Genomic DNA, 21924 nt, shown 5'->3' on the forward strand with positions numbered 1-21924 from the left:
TCCGAAAGCTTCCAATTTGAATCAAGCTTTCTTCCTTCTCTTTACTCCGGATACGCAAGGACTAGGGACTGTGGTTTGATCCGATAGCTGGAAAGGCCTGAACTTCTGCTTCATGAAAGGTAACCCGCCACTCTAAAGTACAGAGCACTCTATCGAGTCACTTTTTAACCAACTCTGCCCCCTCCCTGTTATTTGCCCATGTAAATGCGCATCCATGGCTGTCTACATCCATTAGGGATAGATCATTAAGCGTGTTTCTGAATGTTGCAATTCTTCTATTGTCTGCTTCTTTTTTCCCAACTTTCTCCCATACATACAATATCTCATTAAAATCTCCCATACAGATCCATGGAAGAGAAACTGGAGGCTTAAGAGTTCCCAACAGTTGCCATAATGTCATACGCTCCCCAAAGTCAGTAGATGCATGGACAAAGGTAATCTGCATAACTTGTTTACTTTCAGGGTCAATACACTGTACATCGATGAACTGTTTTGAACTTGCTTGCACCTTTAAAGCGATTTCCTCTTGCCACATGATTGCCAATCCCCCCGTTATTCCTGTTGGATTAACTAAGTAGAGGTTCGAGGAACCGGCTTTTTACAAATCTTTTCCACCATAATTGCTTTATTTTTCGTCTCCATGAGAAAAAGTAAGTCAACCTTTCGAGCTATTAAAGCTCTTAATTCCTGGATTGTCAGGGGGTTGCCCAGCCCATGACAATTCCAACTAATGATTTTCATGGCTTCAGTGGTGGCTTATTAGGGCTAGCCACCAAAGCCCATTCGTGTCCATCTTGGATCAATTTCACCGGGGTCTCCAGAAGGTCTACATCATCTGTGAGGAGAGGGGATATTGCTGGTATGCATTTATGTTTTTTTGCCTTTTGTACTTTCATATTCTTCTTACTGCTTTTCTCAACCTTTGATAACAGTGGGTTTTGGGATTCAGGACATAATACCTGTTTTCCACGATCTCGGTCTTCTACTACAATTGGTACATTTATCGGGCTTATCTCCCTGTTTTGGGCTGCTTTCGATCGCTTTTTGCCGTGCTACAATTTGCATATCAGATGCTGCCTCTTGAGCAATGAAGTTCATTCCAGTAGGTTGGGTAGGTGGAACAGGTACTGTCTCTTCCATTACAAACTCCTCCATTTTCCCATAGAAAGCATCCCAATAAGGGCTGTGATCACCGGTTCTCGCTCTTCAACCGGGGTCCATATAACCCTTTTTTGTTCATTGCCTAGGGTGAAGTTGCATATGGAATTTCAAGACAGTCAGTTGCATAGTGCCCAATTCTGCCACAAGAGAAACAATAATGTAGGAGACGCTCGTACTTGAACTCCACCCATAGCCAATTATTACCAATATCCAGAATAGCTCCCGATTTCAGAGGTAAAGTCAAATCGATCTCAACTCTAACTCTACCTCCTCTGTTCTTGTGGCATCCCAAAATTCAATGACAAGCCATAAGGTGTGTTAAAGTCTCTAATTAGGTGATAAAAATTTCAATGGCTTATGCTTTAGCCATTAGTCTTTCTTTTAGAATAGATGATGTGCATATGTTTGTGAGAATTTAAATTTGATAGATTATGATAATAATCTATGCTTGGCTATGCACTTTATAAATTAAATTTCAATAAACAAGATGCCCCAAGACTTTGGCCAAGATGAAATTTGAAATTTAAAAATATTTATAAAAGAATTTAAAAAAAAGAGAGGAAAAAGTAAATTTTTGGATTGGGCCTTAGGCCCATTGGCCTAGCTTAGTGGGCCGAATGGCCAGCCCAATTAGGCCCACGGAGGGGTCAGCTGTCGACTAGCCCAAGAGGGAGGCCCAATAGTGGCCGGCCCAAGCCCAAATTCAAAAGCCCATAAGACAAGTGGCAATAGACCTTCATGTATTGGCTTAGAGAAGAAGGCCATGCATTGGCCATAGATAAGGCAAGCAATGATTATCAATGATGAGAATTAGGGGGACGTGCGGACCTCTCAAGTGCCTTAACTTTGCTCAAAGGGACACTTAAGTGCCATAACTTACGGTAAAGGTACACTTAAGTGCCAAAATCGGAGTAAAGAGATCACTTGAGTGCCAATCTGCCAAAATCCGGCCAAAACGCCAACGTGGCGTTTTTCCGGCTGCGCGGCCAAAACGGCGCCGTTTTTGCACGTTGACGTGGCCAAAACGGCGTCGTTTCGACACGTGGAACAAAATAAATAAATAAATAATTTAATTTAATTTAAAATTAAATTTAGTTAAAATATTTTAAAAATAATATTTAAAAATTTAAAAATTTTAAAAAAATTATAAAAAAAGAAAAAAAAGAAAAGGAACGGGGGAGGCGGCCGAGGATCGCCCTCGGCCGCCCGCCGCCGGAAGAGCCGCGACGGCGGGGGGAGGGTCGGCCGGGTCGCGGGCCCCCGGCTGTGGCCGGCGACCCTGGGCGACCGGCGGCAGGGCTCGCGAGCCCTCGCCGTGGATCCGGGCGAGGCTCGCGGCCCTCGCCGGTCGGCCGTCAGAGGCTCGCGAGCCCTCGCCGGATCTGGCGAGGGCTCGCGGCCCTCGCCGCTGGATTTAGGCGAGGCTCGCGGCCCTCGCCGGCCGACCGGCGGCGAGGCTCGCGGCCTCGCCGCCGACCGCGGCGAGGGTCGGCGGCCCTCGCCCGGCCGGGCCAAGGCCGCCGCCCGCTGGGGCGACCCCGGCGGGCGGAGGCCCTTGGCCCGGCGAGGGCCGCCGACCCTCGCCGGATCTGGCGAGGCGACCCTCGCCCCTGATCATCGGGCGAGGGCTCGCGACCCCGGCCGACCCTCCCCGCCGCCGCTCGCCGGCCCTTCCCCGGCGGCGGGCGGGCGGGCGGCGGCGAGGGCGATCCTCGGCCGCTTCCCCCATTCCCTTTTTTTTTTTTTTTTTTTTAATTTTTTTTTAATTTTTTAAAAATATTTTTAAAGGTTTTTAAAGTTTTTTAAAATATTTTAAATAAATTTAATTTTAAAATTATTATTTTTAAATATTTTAACTAAATTTAATTTTAAAATTAATTTAATTAATTTTTAATTTTCTTTTTGCCACGTCGGCCCAAAACGACGCCGTTTGGCCACGTCGCGTGCAAAACGGCGTCGTTTTGGGCGCTTCACACGAAATACGCCACGTTGGCGTTTTGGCCGGACTTTGGCCGGAGTGGCACTCAAGTGATCCGTTTTTTTTTTCGAATTTGGCACTTAAGTGTACCTTTCGTAGTTATGGCACTTATGTCCTTTGGCCAAAGTTATGGCACTTGAAGCGTTCTTTTGCCGAATTAGGGGGTATAAAAAGGGAAGAGAGAGAGAAGGGTGGCCGGTTACCCCATTCAGCCGAGAGAGAGAGTGAGAGAGAGAGAGAGAGAGAGAGAGGTTTCGAGAGAGAGGAGGAGTGGCCGAGAGAGAGAGGAGGAGGAACCGCCGTCCGTCCGCCGTGTGCCGCCGTGCTCGCCGCCTTACGCCGTCGACCGACCGGTCTAGAGGCAAGTGGGAGTCCTCTAGCTGCTCTTGCATGTTTGTATGTTGTTTGCATGTTAAATTTTTGGGTGTTTAGGTGAGAAAAACCGAAGTATAGATGATTTATGTTTGAATGGTCTGGTTGTTTTTGCTCGAACAGTGTGAGTCAGAATGTTGTTTGAGCTTGAATGTGTGTTTAGAGTCCGAATTGGGCTTCGATTTATTCATGAAAGTTGTAGCTAACATCTTGTACTACAACATAATAAAATTTCGTGGAAAATGATGGCGATTTGAGGGGTTAAAGTCTCATCCTTCGGAGACCCCAGATCTGGAAAGATTTTACTGACCTCTTGTTGGATTTGTGGTTGCATGTTGGTTTGTGTTGAGAATATCTCTTCTATTTCTTCATGAAAGTTTTAGGGGACATCTTAAAATACAACATAATCAAATTTGAAGTGAAATTAACAAGTATAGCCTAGTAAATCGACTAGATCTTGAAGACGGTAATTCTGGAGATGTATTTTGGGACACCCGAGACTTCATGGACATAGATGATGACTATAATCTGGTTATTTGTCTTAGATCTCTTCATGAAACTTGTAGAGGACATCTTGATGTATAACATATCCAAATTTCAGAGAAAACGAAAGAGAATAGGTAGGTTAAAACTCAATATTTCGGAGAAGTATACACTGGACGATGCGGTAATGGATCCAGAAGCTTCGTGAGACTGTATAAAATAATCTAAAAAGATTCTGGCTTGGAGTTCTTCATGAAAGTTGTACGAAAATGTCTTGGCTATAATTCAGTAAAATTCATAATTTTTGTCTTGGATATTTTAATTGAATTTCTTCGAAAACCGTGCGTTATGGTTTCATCCGAGAATCATAGGATGTTTTGTGAAAATGGCGAGATTGTGTAAAATTCAATTTGGCCATGAATTTTGCATGAAATTGTCATCCTATTGGTTTGTTTAATGATTGCTTGAATTTTATAATTTTTGGGAATTTATAGATATTGAATTTAATATTTATTTAAAAAAATACATAATAATAATAAAAAAATAATAAAATAAAATAAAATAAAATGGATTATTTTATTGGCCATAAATTCCATAAATTATTACACCATGTAGCATGTATAATAAGATATTGGTGTATGTATGACATTGAATTGTGATGCATGTGTGAATTCTATGCCAAGTATGACTTGTTTGATGTCACGTCATATGCCATGCTAAATTAAGACTGAAATTGGTAAACATGGATAATGGTAAATGAGGAGGTGGTTGTGGTGGAGGATGATGCCCGGAATGTATAGAGATGCATTGCCGATGGCCCCGGGAGATTCTAGATACCCGGAATGTGGGGGCCGGAAGCCCCAATCGGAGGTTTCGCCCAAGGGGAATGCCTCGCGATGCCGGGATTGGGGTGCGGGATGCTCGGCCAGGGAGTGTAAATGCTGGAAGCCCCGTTGAGGTTTCGCCCGAGGGAATGCCTCGTGATGTCGGTGGGATGCGAGATGCTCGGAATGTGGGGGCCGGATGCCCTGTGGCCCGGGATGGCCGAATGCCTCGGAAGCCTCGAAGGTCTTTGCCCGAGGGATGATGAAATTGATGATTTGAGGAATGGGTGATGTGGTGATCAAATTGAAAGCTAAAAGTGAAAATTAAACCATGGCATGATATGCATGATGATATGCATGATGATGATGATGATGATGATGATAATGATGATATATGATATGCATGATGATATGCATGATGATGATATGTGATGTGAAATAATGATGATCACCCATGGCATGACATGCATGATATGCATGATGATGATAATGATGATGATATATGATATGCATGATGATGATGATGATGATGATGATGATGATGATATGTGATGTGAAATAATGATGATCACCCATGGCATGACATGCATGATGATACACACGATGATGATAATGATGATGGTATATGATATGGCATGATGACATGTGTAATGTGATGATGTCATGATGATGATGACATGTATGATATAATGATGCCATGACGATGATGACATGTGCGATGTGGTGATGTCATGATGATGATGACATGTATGATATAATGATGCAATGATGATGATGACACGTATGATATGATGATGCAATGATAGTATGCGCATGGCTTCAAGGTAATGCTTTGCCGCAATGCATGTATGATTTGCATGATGCATTGAGTTGTTATTGGATTTCTTTACCTGCTGAGTGGTTGGACTCACCCCTTTTGGGGACCAACATTTCAGATTAGCAGTATGCCACTTCCTACCGTCACGCGGGGTGCATTTTACGGGTTACCGTCTGACGTCGAGGTAGAGTGTGAGGAGTTCAGTTGTCCTTCTGTGCCTGGACTGACATACATACGTGTGCGCCGTTTTGTCTTGTACGACATAGGCCCGTTTGGGGCCCGATTGTCCAGAGTTTGTGTAGAAGTTGGAACTGCAATTTCTGTGGAATATTTTCATTCAAGCCAAACACTCATTATGGCTTGAGTGTAAATATTTTCAACAGCATGGGCAAAAACTTGATATGAGGGAGTCGGACTTTATTCGGTTCATTCAGATGTTGTTTATATAATTTTTCAATTAGGGGCTTCCTTGGATCCTTGGTTGTGGTTAAGGGTTACCTCACCAAGGAAGAGAGCTTTCACATCTATGAAAGTCTCCGCATTTCTTATTTTAAGGTGCTGGCATTTACATGCACTGAACCTCCAATTCTCTCGTATCTTTTTTCTTCCCTAGAGAGATGGAATGCCCTCTAGGTGTTTAAGGGTGCGTTTGATTGGACCTTTGGGGAAAGACATTGGGAAAATGCAAAGGACTTTAAGTTGAAGGGACTTTTCGAATGCAAATTGTGTTTGGTAAATTACAATTTAAAAGTCCACTTGTGAAGTATCTTTGAGCAAAATGGTGTTTGGGGGAATTATATTTATAAGGACTTTTGTAATAAAAAAATTATCAAAAGAGAAATAAAAAAAATTGACCAACAAGGGCAAAGGTCGAGAGACCCCGGGGAGGGTTGCCGGACATCGGGTGACCCCTAGCGAGGGTTGCCAAATGTCGGGCGACCCCGCCGCGACTCGTGGCGAGGTCGGGGGACCTCATCGACCCTGGATCTGAGTCGCAGCAAGGTCGCGCGACGCCGCAACCCAGATTTGGGGCGGTGAGGTAACGGGAGGACCTCGTTGCCCCCAAATCTGGGTCGTGGCGGGGTCGCATGACCTCGCAGCCCCTGCATCTAGGTCGGCGAGGCCCAAATCCGGGGGCAGCGAGGTCGGCGACCCAAACCTCGTCGCGACCCACGGCGATTGCTGCGACCTAGATAGGGCGGCGGTTGCACCTCTCCCCGGTGACGGTTGCCTGGGCCACCGCGACCATGTCGAGCCGTTGGCGGCTGCTTATAGCTTCGAGCAACACGTTGGCCAACTTCAATGGAGAAGGAGATAAACAGTACAATGACGAGGGCAAAACCGGAAAAATTAAGAGTAAGTGAGGATGGTTTTGGAAGAAAAAAAAAATGAACAGTGCCTCTTGTATGCCGAGAAAGCTAAAAGCCCAAGGCACCCTTCAGCCTTGAGAAGGCCAGCTTTGGCCTAATGAGAATTTGAAAGTTGTTCCCAAACACCCAAACTTTGGTCTAGTATCCTTGGAAGCCTAAAGCCCTTTGCAAAGCCAATTCCAAATGCACCCTAATGCCTAGGGGATACTGAGGTCCGCACAAGGCCTAGGATGAAGTAGTTTTAGCTGTCACTTAGGACCAGTGATGCTATTTATATAATTTTCAATTTCTCTTGCTTCATTGGTATGTAGTTTAGCAAAATAATTTGGGCACCATATGATTTATAATGCTGTATCACTAGTACAATTTCCATTGATTGCACGTCTACTGCACGAGTTTTAATTATTATTTTTTAATGGTTTAACGAATTACTTAAAACTCTTTATTTGAAATATGGTTTGCAAGTATTAATTCGAAACACATACCTAGATTTGCTTATGGTCCTCTCACTTGGAACTAAAATTTTTTTGGAACTCTTCTTTTCATTTTTTTTTCTTTTTACGTATTACCATGTTGTGGTTTTTGTGAGTTTCTTTCTATTGAGCTCGTCCCAATCGCTACATTAGAATGATGTCTACTTTGACATCGAGCTGCTCATGCTCAAGTGTCTTTTTCATACTTTAGTTTATACTATTTTATAAAGTAGATGAAACCTCATACTTCTAAGAAATCTCAATCATTTTTTCTTCCTTCCGAATCCTAATTTATTATATGTGCATGATTGTATGTAGGGGTGAGCAGCGGTCTAGGGTTGATCCTGGACCGACCTGACCGGCCCAACCCTGCTGGTTTTGGTCCGGTTTCAAGGGGACCGGGTCGGTCCTTGGTCCTAAGATTCCGGACCGGTGCTGTCGGAGTTGGTCATCGGTCCCGAAAGTTTAGAGTCGGTCTAACCCGGACCAATCCCGATAAAATATATATATATATATATATATATATATATATATATTGGTAAAGGAAATATATTTATATATAATATTTTTTAGATATTTAATATATAATATTTTTTAATGTTTTTCTTATAAATAGCAAACCCAGCCATGTTCTTCACGCCGTGAAATGGGTGAATAGTGTTGTGAAATGGCTTAAAATGCCCTTAGCCTCTTGTCTTATTCTTCTTATGGTTTAATTGTTCAGTTGCACTTTGCTTTTGAGTTTGTGTCAAACGGAAGAAGTTTTCGAATAGTAGTATTGCCGTTGTTATGATGATGTGCCTATCAAGTGGTGTGAAGCTTAATTATTGGTTGATTAGACTTTGCTTGATTGAATGTATGAATCATTTTTGCATATAGTGTTACAAGTATTATTAATAGATGATTGCAGGAGAAGATGCCTAGAAAACATTTTTTTGCCTAGAATTCTTTTCTCTTAAACTTCCCATCTCATCCCATTTCCCGAAGGGAAGAATGATTCAAAGACAAATAAAAAACAAGAAAATTATAGTATGCTTCAACAATGGAAACACTTTATCTCTATTAGCAATCTCGATCATTTATATAGTTTGTTGTTTTTAACTAGTGTGAACTTTTTATGATAACCTTATCTTAAATTTATGTTGAATATGTACTTATATTTATAGTTTGGTTTAATATGTAATTTGAATTAATGAGTTTTACTTTTTAAGGAATAAAAAATAAAATAAAAAAATTATCGATTGGTCCCGGGTTGACCTTGGGACTGGACCGAACCATAGGGTCAGTCCAGTCCTCGGTCCCAGCACTCAACCGGGTCGGTTCTCGATCCCAAAATTGGGGACCGACACCGGCAGACGGGTTGGTCCTAGGGTTAGGCATCGGACCGGCCCAACCCGGACTATGATCACCCCTAATTGTATGCGATTTTATGATTTGTTTAATCCTTAAATGTTTCAGTGTTAATATTTGGAGATTTTCTATTATACAACGACTTTCCTTAAAACGATTCTATATTTTGTGAATATTTTTCTGTCAGTCTCAAAATTTGCAGATTTTCTTTCATACAATAGCTTGCCCTAAAAAGGTTTCATATTTTGAAATATCTTTCTCTTTCCACATATATTTTACAATTTCTTTATGTTGTGTATTTTCATCAATAATTTCATTCTTTTAATTGTCAATTTCTAGCACACACATATGTGCATTGTAGGAAAAATATTAGATTACATGAAAATAATAATAATTATTGAAAATATATTGAAAAACATGATAAAAATAAAATGTTTGAGGTGTGCAAGCACTATCCTTAAGGATAATTCCCCCATTCGGAGTACGAAACTTAGTGCCTAAGATTTTAACGGCTATCCTTTCAAGATATAACAAATCTTCTTTTGTACTTCACATTGAATACTAGAAGGAACATAACAACATTATATGTATAACCCAACAAAGAAAGGAAAAATACATAACGAGATAGGAAAAGAGAAATAAAAATATTTTGGTTTTGATATAACGATCTCACTTTCCAATTATGTTTAAAGTAACCATTTATAGTTAAAAGAAAGAGAGCTGTTAAGAAACACTTATAAATAAATCGGTATTTAAAGAAGAAAATGACTGCTGTATAGCTATTATAAAATAATAAATAGTTTTTAGAAATAAAAGAAACGTTATAAAGCCGTTGTACGACTATTAGAAAGTTATAACATGGTCGTTACGTAACTGTTAAATAACCGTTATAAAATGTTACAAAACCATTTTATATTAATGGCAAACAAAAACCGTTACAAATAGATAACAATAAAAAATTATTAAAAAATTAGTAGCTTACAATATTTCAAAACTGTTGAAATATCCAACACACATTTACCGGTATTATATCTCTATCATATGTGTATATTTTTTTGGATGACGATTAGTTGTCTTTATTTATTCAATTAGTAGAATTACCAAGTGCTGCACAGGTTTTAACTTTTTGTTTTAATTAAAAATTGCTTCAAAGTATTAATTTGAAACGGTGTTGATTTTTCTTTTCTCATTTAAAACTAATGATTATGAAAAACTGTTATTTTCATCTAGTTGTCTTTTATGTTTGCCGTCATGATTTTTTCATTAATTACTCTCTACTAAAAATTGTCCCAATACTATCAATTTATCACATTTACTAGTAGAATATATTCACGGCATATGTGTGTACTTTTCTCGAATGATAACATAATAATTGTCTTTATTTAACTAAAAGAAATCTTATCTTCTGCATGGGTTTTAACTTTTTCTTTTAATGAACACGTGCTTCAAAGTATTAATTTGAAACCTAGCTTTGATTTTTTTGTCCTCTCACTTAATACTAATAATTTATGGAACTATTCTTTTCACGTGATTGTGTTTTTTTTTTTTTTTTTTTTTTTTTTTTCCTTCTTATTTTTTATTAATTAATTTCTACTAAACTCGTCCCAATAATATAATACCATAATGGCTGGTTTGACATTGTCTTCATATACTTTGAACATTCTAATAAAATAGCTATCGAGTTTAGCTATCTTGTTTGGATTTACTATGCCTTTCCCATCCACTGATTGTTCAAGCCAATGATATAACATGAAACATTTTTTGTTCTTCCTGGGCCATTCTTTAAATGTATTGATTTTATCTCAACATCATATACTGATTATTTAAGCTAATGACATCTATGCAATATTTTCCTTTTTCTCTTGGCCATTCTTTAAAAATTATTCATTTTAATTTAATGCCCTATACTGATTATTCAAACCGAGATATATTCAAATAATTTTCTTTAATTTGAGTCATTTTTAAAGGTATTGACTTTATGTCAACACCGTGACCATGATAACTTAAGAGAAAATAACATTAAAAGTGTCACAACTTTCATATGATGCTTATTTTCGCATCAAAACTTTTTAAATGATTACTTTAATGTCACATTAAAAGAAAAACGATCACTTAATTGACTAAGGTGATGAATTCCGATAAAAAGTCCTACTTAAAATATTAACGTCTCACCTCGATGATGAGGTGACCTTTATTACAAAACAACGATTTCGACACGGTGCTCACATCAGATCTTCCTCTCGGCATGCTTTGCTGGGTTAGGTGTGAGATTGGTTTGGTGTCTTCTACACGAGTCTTCGTTGTTTCAGATTGTCGCAGTTATCCGTGGGACGTCGCTTTGCTTTACGGCTTCCTCGATAGCAACCTGCTCTGCTTCTTTTCTCCAGCACGTTATTCATCGTCTCTTCCCAATCATCCTGATCTATAAACGTATCACCAAATTGGCTTACCATTCAATCTCTCTGTTTTCCTTTGCAAGAATGCCGATTTTGAGATGACGACGACGGCGACAACAACAATCGGCTGCAAATTTCTCTACTACCAAGCCTCCCTTCTTTTTCAAATTGTTGGTCATAGATTCTAAAGCCTTCATTTCTACTTGCATCAAGTCGGCATCGCCCAACTTGTCTATTAGGGGTGCATGACAATCATTAATTTCTGTTTCAGAAATAATTTTTCTATTCCAGACTTGTTTCTGGAATAGAAATTCGTTTGGTAAAATTATTCCATTTTTCTATTTCTGAAATAGATTTTTGTTCAAGAAATAGGTTTGTAATAGAAATCAGAAGTAAAAATTTTCTACTTATCTATTTTTGGAATAGAACTGAGAAATAAAAATTCTTCTTATCGTGTCCTCCATTCGTTGTCGCCGACCATCGTCCGCCAGTCTCCCGCCACCGCCGGTCGCCGGTCACCGGTCCATCGCCGTTCGCCGGTCTACCGCCTTCTGTCGGTCCGTTGCCGTCCGAAAGGAAGAAATTTTTTGTCATTATTAAACGAATTTCTATTTTTGGAGTATAAATTTTATATCATTATCAAACGGTTATTTTTACTTAAAAACTCATCTAGAAGTAGAAATAGAAAAATTCATTTCTCTTCCAAAATCAATTTTTGCCGTAATGGTTATCATTCGTGCTCTTAGTTGACTCATATTGCCTCGATCCGTAGTAGGATTTGAATAAGAGGAGAAATGACTCGATTTGTTCGAATAGGGGTTTAAATCGGGGGCCAATCTGTTTAGCAAGGTCGTTTAGGGCATTTGTGTTGAATCAAAGTGCCAACGAGCCATGTTAATTGGAAAAAATGTGAAAATATTGTCACTTTGGATTTCCAACTTTCAAATTGACCATGAAATTTAAGTGATCGTTTTTTTTATACTAAAATAACAATAGTACGAAAATTATGACACTTTTAATATCTTTTTCTCACAACAACACATTTTTTGCATCAATATGTGAATGGATATTGAAAATAGAAAAATATTTTGGAAATATTTTCTTTCTTAATACGTTTTTAGAAAATTTATTTTGTACCATGTGACCGAACCACAAAAGTGTAATGCCCTACTAGTTTATTATTAAACCAACTAATTTTTTTCCTTGGCAACAAATTCTTACGTAAAACAGCTATTTGCAGATAAGTAGAATCGTATCATATATTTAAGTCAAAAGAAGGCTTTCTCTAACTTGTTAGGCATTTCCTAAATTATTATTTCATAATGAAAAAAAAAGAACATAATAAAATACAGATCGCGTTTTTTCCACCACATTTTTTTACTGCATCCACTCCCTTACCATCTTGAATTGAGCACGTGATCCATTGAGTCTCACTGGCATGCTTTTGGAACGTAGAAATTTTCAATTATGATTCTAATCCACACAACAAAGACTAAGGTTAAACGTAAGATCCACTTTTGCTTAAAATAATTTTTTTAATTCTTTTTGTTTGGTTCTTTTTTTTTTTTTTTCATTTGGGACGAAATGGTGTCCCTCTTCTCCAAAATAGTAGCTTATTTGACATATGGCCTAGCTATTGTGTTAATGAGTTTTATATTTCCTTTTTTATTTGTACTAGGAAATCATTATTCTAAAAATAACCTAACTACAAATAAAAGTGAAAAACATTCATATACTATTTTTAATAAATGTGTTGGACTTTTATTTTATTTGGTTAATCTAAGAGTCCAATTTCTATTTATTCTTCATGCCGGCATTGAATGATTTTTTAAAGGTATTTTCAAAATTAAAAAATATTACAAAGTTTATATGTTCATAAATTCTACACATTCATTTTCATCATGCAATTCAAAAGTAAAAGCTCCCTAAAACAGTATTAGATGAAATATTACCTTTGGCTTGACTATATGAAATGATTAGCCATTGGTAAGAAAATAATGGTAATTGTTTCAAATCACTTGCGATTACATTGCTTTTTTCAATTTTAAATGCATTAGAATTTCCATCAAGCCTTTAAAATCATCGATGTCTGAGGTACAAAGATAGAGCCATGATTGTACCACACGTGCCTCAACCCCAGCACTTTTCTGCCCGACACACGCACACACTTTTATATATATATAAGAGAAATAGATAATCGTGTTTGGCTACCCTGTTTGATTTACTATCCATTGGGCATATATTCATCTGTTGAAGATATATGCTCGCTCAACTTTTTGACATGCACAGTTAACTCTAGTTTTCTCTTTTTCCTTGATTCTTGAATGTATTAGCTTTAATTCAACGCCATATGCTGAACATTCATCCAAGTTAGGAAATAGCACAATATTTTGTACTCCTTTGAGTTATATTTAAAATGTAGCGATTCTAATGTGATGCTCTTGAGGATCCAAACGGGGGAATTCAACCTCACGAGGTGGCAGTTTGAGAGCAAAGGAAGCATGGAATTAGGAATGCAAATACTAAGAAGACCAGGAGGATGCTTATAACAGTGGAAGAACATGGACTAAGATCAAGTTCTATCAATATTACCTAGAAGGACACAACTTGCCTATTGCACAATTATGGTTTGAGGAGTAGAGGTGTAAGTAAAGAAGATAGCCTATGAGAGATAAAATAAAGAGATTTTTTTTTTTTTTTTTTGATTGGTTTTACTCTACTCTTACTCTAATTCTCATTCTCATTTTTGTCCTACCTCTCTGTAGGGCGTAGGAGTGGAAACCCACACTTAAAATTAAATTGTCTCTATCTAAGGGTTTGAAACCCCCTGAAAATGTGGGGATTTGAAACCCCCACCCCCTTTCATGTTGGAAGGGTAGCTACTAGGACAAATCCAATGGTTAAAAGAGATGATTTGCAAGAATCGAGAATTGAAACGTCAAAGGGGAAAGATTGAAGAACAAGAAAAGTGGGACCCACAAGAAAAAAAAGAAGACACAAAATAAAAAGAGTTGACCAAACAAAAAAATGAATCATTTGTGTATAGTTATAATTGAAGTGATGGTCTCACAAGAGATAATATGGTCAAAATACAAAAAAAGAGTATCCAAGCCAATTGAGGAGTGGAAAAAGCGCAATCTTTATGTACATAAACTTTATATAGATAAATAATATATGATGTTTGGGAATGGAGGTTAGAGTATTTACAATTGCAGAAATTTGCAATGGACAATTTTATGAGAGAATCTTACTAGAGCACTCTTAAAATGTTTTAACACTTTCAAATTTCATTCATCACACGAGCTAGATAAACTGATGTCTTCCCATTTTACACCAAATCTAATCTCTCACTCTCGTTTTCAAGATAAACTAAAAATGGTAATTTCAACCTCAAATTTTACCCCATAATTTTCATGAAATAGTCACATACTATACTAAGCAGATTATCATAATATTATATTAAAAAGAGGAGAAAATTGTAATTTGAAAGCAAAATTAAGTCTCTAATTTTGATTATCTTTTTGTAAACTAAACCTTTTACATAAAAATCCATGATTATTTTCGCCAATACAAACTACATCTTGTAGATTCTTATTCTCTTCAACACATAAATCATGTGCTCTTTCTAAGAAAAAAATAGTCAATTCCCATATTTTTGACCGATCTCGTTCATATGATCCAAATAATAAAATCCCAAGTTCATTAACAATGACGATCGTAGTTATCGAAAGATAAAGATAATGCCCAATTGACGCAAATAAAAAAAAAAAAAAAAATTGGAGTGCCGCCCCTCGAATTTCGTGCAAAAGCCTGGCACCGATGTCCAAAATTTTCGGGAAAATCGATTCTGCCAAATTGAATGACGATAATAATAATAATAATTAAAAAAATCCGAACGAAGAATCTTCAAACGTGCGACGACGCTTCCGAAGTCGACGCTTCTATCCCCTCTTTCACCCACGAACAAGCAAAACGATCCTCGTCTCAAATCAAACCCCGACACCCGTATAAAATCACGCCCTCCCGGCGTCGGCATGTAATGCCAAGATCATCGGCCGGGTCGAACCCAGAAGATTTTCTCGCCAAAGATCGAAGCTTTTCCTCGGCCGGAGAATTGGGTCGGCGTCTTCTTCCCCTGAGGAAGATGAATTTCAGGAGCTTCGACGAGTTCTGGCCCTTCTACGTGACCCAGCACTCGAAGCCGGCCACGAGGCGGTGGCACTTCGCGGGAACGCTCCTGAGCACCGCCTTCTTGATCTACGCGGCCGCGTTCAACTGGTGGTTCCTCCTCCTGGTCCCCCTCGCCGGGTACGGCCTCGCCTGGTACAGCCACCTGTTCGTGGAGGGCAACGTCCCCGCGACGTTCGGGCACCCGCTCTGGTCGCTCCTGTGCGATTACAAGATGTTCGGCCTGATGCTGACCGGGAAGATGGACAGGGAGATTAAGCGGCTCGGGAAGAGGCCCATCTTGAATGGCTTCTGAATTTGGGGGATGTAAGGATTTTTTTTTTCTTTCCGTTACTCTATTTTCAGTGATTTAATATGTATGTATGTGTTGGTGTTGTTGTAGATTCAGGTCTTGGTTACGTTCCTTGAGACCCTTTCTCTTGATTTGTGCATGTATATATGTATACACTGTTCCATAATTTCTTATAGGGTTTTACAGATTACAGTCAATTTAGCCATATAATGGCGGAGTTCTGACTTCTTATGTGAGTATTAGATCTGTGTGAATTGGCTGAGAGTGGGATTGTTCGATTTGATAGTCCAATGAGAAATTTGCAAATTCTCTTGCTATTGATGTGGAGAATCTGGTGTGGGTCATGTAGTCGGACCTTGCAATATTTTGCAGTCGAGATTCGTGGCATGGTGATTAGCTTGTTTAAAGTTCCAGCTTTTACCAGATTATGACAATTTTTGTTTGCTTGTAGTCAGGCTTTTAAAGTGAGATTTCATATTGATTAGATGATACTTACCCGTTATTGATTAGATGATACTTACCCAGTAAACTGGTCTTCCTAGTTTGTTGGTAATCTTTGCAACTGGAAAGTCACTGCTATACTCTGACAAAGTTCTCCCTCTTTGAACGCACCAGAGCAAGAGCATATTGGTGTGGCTGTTGATGATTGCATGGAAGTGCAATTAATCTAAAATGTTGAATTCTCTGGATGCGAAGGATTTGTGTGTGCAACGTTATTGTTCGGGTAAGCTTTGCCAGCATAAGAGTGGGATGCAAGTGCTGGAATCGTTATATAGGTTGTGATCAACCAGAGTTGATACCCATGGGTTTTTCTCTTTACCAGGAAAGTGTAGGAGAACCTAAGGAACCATCTAAGGAACCTATGGAATTGGTGGAGCCTGTTTGATTGGGATTCTAGGTTGAATACAAGAGTGCACAACAAAAATTCAGGGTCCAAAAGATGGAACCTCTGCACATATGTTTGGTTTTGGGGCTATTAGGTCATATCCATCCGCCAATCTGTGCCTGCTACATCCTGCACTAGGTATCCTGGAAAAATATTATACCATATAAAAACACATATGCATTTTATGAGTATTATTGATGCGGTGGAATTGACCTGGATGTAGAGAATGAGGGAAAACGAACAATCTTATAGAAGCTGGAACAGAGATAATTCAATCTCTGGGGTCGATATTAGAGGACACTGGGGAAGTTAGATCAGATGATGGAATCTGTGAGCATAGTGTAGGTTTTGGGTACAGTTCGTATTTTCACCTTAACTAATATCTGCTACCTTTTGTGGCTTACATGCACTAGGTGCCCTAGAAAAGGAAAACTACTGATTTATATGATGTGCAAGTTAGTGTCTATGGTTATGCAAGCATGAGTATTAGGCACTACATGTGATCACACCATTCCTTTCAAAAAGGCTATGTTTTGTTCATTATCAGAAGCTTTCATGTAAACTTTCGTTCAGAAAGGCTATGAGGTGAAAAACATGTTAGTATGGCGATTCTGCACTGTGCTTATGTTGTTATAACGTTCTTGTTGACAGAAATTTATATTCTGCTGAATATTGTATAAAATTTATTTTTGGGTAAATATGCAGAGACTTTGTCTAATTTATGAAACAATTGAGAAAAAGGGGCAAACTGACAGCTTCTAGTTGGGTTTTCCTCGTTCTACCAGGTCTGGCGTTGCTGTCAACAGGCTGTGGGATAGGTTTCAAATTCCAAAACTTTGTTTAGAGTGAGTATCGCTAATAACAATAGCCTACCCACCTTTGAACTTGGATACCCCTGATGTTTACTACATGAATTACACCTGATGTTGTACTTAAACTCCTTGACTTGGTGTGTACAAAAATAAAAAAATGACCTCTTCAGGATAATTTGTCTCAAAGCCTTATTCTTATACAAAATCGAAGTGGCTACATGCCAACCGACTGTGTTGGTTAATCACGAAAGTGCTGAATTTGCCTTGTGTTCCACTCCAAATTGAAGGTGGAAGGGCCTTAAAGAGTTCATATATGATTCGATATTAGTTAAAGGAACTTGTGGTTTTCCATCTTCAACCTTTCCCTGCTGGATAAATCTCCTCTTGTTTGTAACTTTTTCTTTCAGAAATGGAGGAATTTAAGGGTGAAGAGTCATTGAATAAAGTATCTGCAATGCTGTTTCCTGGAAATGTCACCATTGATATTATCAGTGGTGCTTATTTTGGTCATTTTCCTTTTATTTTTGGCCTACTGGGGAGAGAGAGAAAGAAAGAAAACATAAGAATGAGGCATTTAGCTTGTTTATTTGATCATTGCCTTGCTAGGAAATTTGAGTCAGGGTTTGCTGTTGGCATGCCAAGGCAGACACCGGGCAAGCTATCTATTTGGTCAAAAAAGAAAAAAAATATGTTCATTGTTCCCTCCTAGATTGATTAAATGAGACTGGAGTGGACCTTCAGAAGCATAATACTAGCCTGTCTTGTCCATTTCAAGAATCCACGACGCTCAATTAGAGAGAGATGACCAATCTAGAATAGCACTTGGATTGTGAGCCAATATGAATCCTATAACTTTTTGCATTTTCCCATCACAGCTGACTGTCCAAACCATTGTGGGGCATTCATGAGTGCAGTATATGTTTCTGTGATGCATGTGCATTTTTCCGAACCTCACATATTTTGCATCAGGGAATGGCTGGGATTTCTGTTTACCTAAATGTGAAAGCTAATTTACAAGACTATGTCCCATGGCAAGTTGAAAAGTTGTGGCAGGAGATAACCTTTTCGAGGATAAGTGAAGCAAAAACTGGAACTTCCGAAGAATAAGTAACAGCTCTTGTCAGCATTGTAATGCCCCCCAGTGTTTTGATTCTTCACTTGGTATGCCCTGGATTCTTGGTTCTCTGCTTTGCAAACCTCGTGGATGATATATCGCCTCTTCGTCTTTTGAATAAGAGAGCAGAGGGGGTGCGCCACAAACGACAGAGGCAAGCAGGAACTTTTTTCCAGCTTTGAGACATGATGCTGATAAACAAACAGATGACACCATATCTTTCCACAGATCAGTTGTTTCTAGCAATTTGCTCCATAAAAGGAACCTTTTCTTCCGTTGTTGTGGTTTGATAGTATTGTTGTTGAGTATTGTGCATTTTACAGTCGACACACCTCATTCTTAGCTTTCTCCAGAGCCTTCAAAAGGTTACTATTTCTTAAAATAGATACTAGGAAGTAAATCTGAACCTACACAGTCATTGCGCTAAATTCAGAATACAGGGACTTGGTACTTCGCTTTTCGAAGAGGTTGGGATAGCTGGAAGGATGTCTTTCCTTTGAAGGAGAAAGTGAGAACTTGCAAACGATTTGTTTCGAGCATAATGTTGGTAACACCATTTGGATGTTTTGAGGATGCACTAGTTTTCTTGGAAAAATTGTTCAAAAATCTGTAAATCTATAACACTTTTGCTAGTTCAATCCTAAATCTTTCAACTTTATTAATTGCGTCTTAAATCTTTTTTAGTTTTTGTGAATTGAGTCTATCTAACCAATTTTTGCCGGAATCTCTAGACATGAATGCAGGTGCTGAGGTAAACAACTTTTATTAATTTTTTAAATACTTTTTTGAATTTTAAAATTATTTTTTAAAAAAATTTTCACTTTTTTTCTTTTAATTTTTTAAATTTATTTCCGTTTTGTCCTTTAGCCGGTCACCCAGCCTCTGGCGACCAGCTAGAGGCCACAACCGGTGAGGGGTGACCTTGGATGAGGCTCACCCTCGCCAAGTTTGATGAGGATGACCCTTGTTGGCCTTTGGCATGGGCGAACCTTGCTTGAGGATGGTGAGGTCGCCCTCGCCGGATCTTGGCGAGATTGAGCTTTGTCGGTCGTGGCCTTGTCCAAAGGAAGAAAAGGAAAAAGAAAAAAAAAAAAGAGAAGAAAAAGAAATTAAAAATATAAAAAATTAAAAAAATTGGAAAAGAATTAAAAAATAATATATTTTATCTACATCGTGTCGACAATGCTCATATGATGGTTAGCATTCACGTCAGCAAATTTCGATCAAAATTAGTCGGATAGATTTTTTTTTATTATTTTTATTTTGATATCCAGGAACCTCGTACGGCCGGCAGTCGGTGAGTAAACCCTGGAGTGATGCTAGCGGAGGACCTATCACATGGCATCACACTTAAGACACCAAGCGCCTTCACTGGGTTTCGAATCCCTCACATTTATGCAAAGATCAATGGAGCTCTTATTCAGCGGAACCACCACGGCCGGTGGTAAATTAGTCCGATGGATTCAATCGGTAAAATGTTATAAAATTTAGGACTCAATTGACAAAGTTGAAATGTTTACGACTGAATTTATAAAAGTGCAATAGATTTAAGGTTTTTTTGATAATTTTTCCTAGTTTCCTTAGTTGGGCTTGCAATGAGAAATGCCAACTGATTACCATTTAGGCATTTGAAAGTGATTGAAACTTCAAATTTGAAATGAGAAATGCCAATTAATTGAATTCGTTTAATCTTGAGGCAACTTTTTAGTGTGGTAATTTGTCTTCTTGCCTTTTTCTTTCATCAGCAATATTTACCTAAGACATCAAAATTCAACAAGCAAGCCTGTTGGAAATGTTGGATGTACGAAGTAGATAAATCGAGATGTTCGTTCAGGGCAAGACATGAAACTGTACATGCTTTAGATATAGTAAATGTAAGTGTTGGTTGAACTGGAAGACGTTTTCCAAGAGCGTCATACGGCTTATGATATGCTGTTATAAGGTGCTATAGCTTTTGACTGCTTGACAGTCTTACAAAGCATTTAACCATGTCAATTAAATCATGGAAGCTTAGGTTGCATTTGGTAACGCTCCAGAGAACATGTATTTTTATTATTTTGTTTTGGGAGTAGAAATAGAATAAAAACGTGCTTGATAAGTTTTTTGTTTGAATAGACTTGGAATAGAAATTAAAAAAAAAAAAGTTCCTTCTTATTCCCGAGAACAACTAAAAAAATAAGAATCAAGAATTAAGGTTTTTTTTTTTTCCTTTATTTTCCTCTTTTCTTCCCCTAGCTGGTCGTTGGTCGACGACCGGCAAGACAAGGCCCGATGACCTCGCCGGCCACTGGTGAGGCCCCTCAAGCCTCGCCGTTGCTGGGGAGGCTCCCCCAACCTTGCTATGGCTAGGTGAGGCTTAACCTTGCCCAAATTTGGCAAGGCCTAGCCTCACCCGACCATCATTAGCCTCGTCGAGGCTGGGTGAGGCTTGACCTTACCTAGATTTGGTGAGGCCAAGCCTTACCCAGCCACGACAAGGCTCAATATCATCGGTGGTGGGGCAAGGTCGCCCCCACCTAGTCATGGAAAGGCTCGGAGTGACCTTGCCGGTGGCCGGCAAGGCTCCCTTGAGGCCGGCAACCTCGTTGGCCTTTGTCTGGCTAGTGCGGCGATTGGCTGGAGGAAGGAGAAGAAAAAAAAAAAAAAAAAGAGAAATGTAATAAAATTACTCTAATTAACATCATTATTTCGAGGGTGCAATCATGGACACAGCGTTTTCTTTCCTTTGCGGGTCGTCTACAATTTATAAGGTTAGTGCTACATTCTGTTTAGGTCTATTGGGCCAATGTTTTCATCCTTCCAAGAGCGGTCTTGGACAAAATTGAACAAATATTGCAACAATTTTTGTGGAAAGGCCCGGCCTTGGTGCGGGTGGTGCGAAGGTTGCCTGGAGCAATGTTTGCCTTCCAAAATCTGAAGGAGGCCTATGAATTAGGAAACTTCGGGAAAGCAACACTGTAGCAATGCTTAAGCACATATGGCTACTATTTACACACAAGAAATCTCTCTAGTGCGGGTGGATACACTCTGTGTTCCTGAAGAATGTCAACTTCTGGTTGGCATCCAAACCCACATTTTGTTCTTGGTCTTGGAAAAAAATCCTTGATCTTAGAGGTGACTTCCGTAGGTCTTTTTGATGGCATGTGGGAGATGGTACCTCGATTTCCTTCTGGTTTGATAATTGGCATCCCAAAGGGCCGCTTAACTTGTTGTTCTCCAATACTGAGATCTATCGTTCGCAGCTCCCTAAAGGAGCATCCGTGGCTGACTTTTTAGCATTCCCAAAGCGTACTTCTGGGATGTTGAATGTTATTGCCGCTTGGGATGACCCCCTCCCGGAGCTCAATTATGAACCTGATCGTTTCCTTTGGTTGGGTAACCCGTCTGGCACCTTCTCTATTGCTTCGG

The 21924-nt window shown here is 39.1% G+C and overlaps 1 protein-coding gene across 4 annotated transcripts; it reads left to right on the forward strand.

Moving 5' to 3' along the window:
* The first annotated feature begins 15142 nt into the window (after positions 1-15142).
* On the forward strand, positions 15143-18864 carry LOC104433121. 4 transcript variants are annotated; one of them, XR_001984763.2, is made up of 3 exons: positions 15143-15718; positions 16320-16428; positions 16528-16629. XR_001984763.2 is itself a non-coding variant. In XM_010045776.3 (2 exons), the coding sequence occupies exon 1, from the start codon at positions 15264-15266 to the stop codon at positions 15705-15707; it is 444 nt and encodes a 147-aa protein (XP_010044078.2). In that variant the 5' UTR covers positions 15143-15263; the 3' UTR covers positions 15708-15718; positions 18372-18864. The 4 variants fall into 4 exon arrangements, 2 of the variants coding, with proteins under 2 accessions (XP_010044078.2, XP_010044077.2); XR_723466.3 differs by lacking the exons at positions 16320-16428; positions 16528-16629 and adding exons at positions 17376-17435; positions 18372-18864 and having other exon boundaries at positions 15144-15718; XM_010045776.3 differs by lacking the exons at positions 16320-16428; positions 16528-16629 and adding an exon at positions 18372-18864.
* Positions 18865-21924: the final 3060 nt, after the last annotated feature.

This window comes from Eucalyptus grandis, chromosome 1 (genome assembly GCF_016545825.1).
Source record: "Eucalyptus grandis isolate ANBG69807.140 chromosome 1, ASM1654582v1, whole genome shotgun sequence".
NCBI lineage: Eukaryota > Viridiplantae > Streptophyta > Magnoliopsida > Myrtales > Myrtaceae > Eucalyptus > Eucalyptus grandis.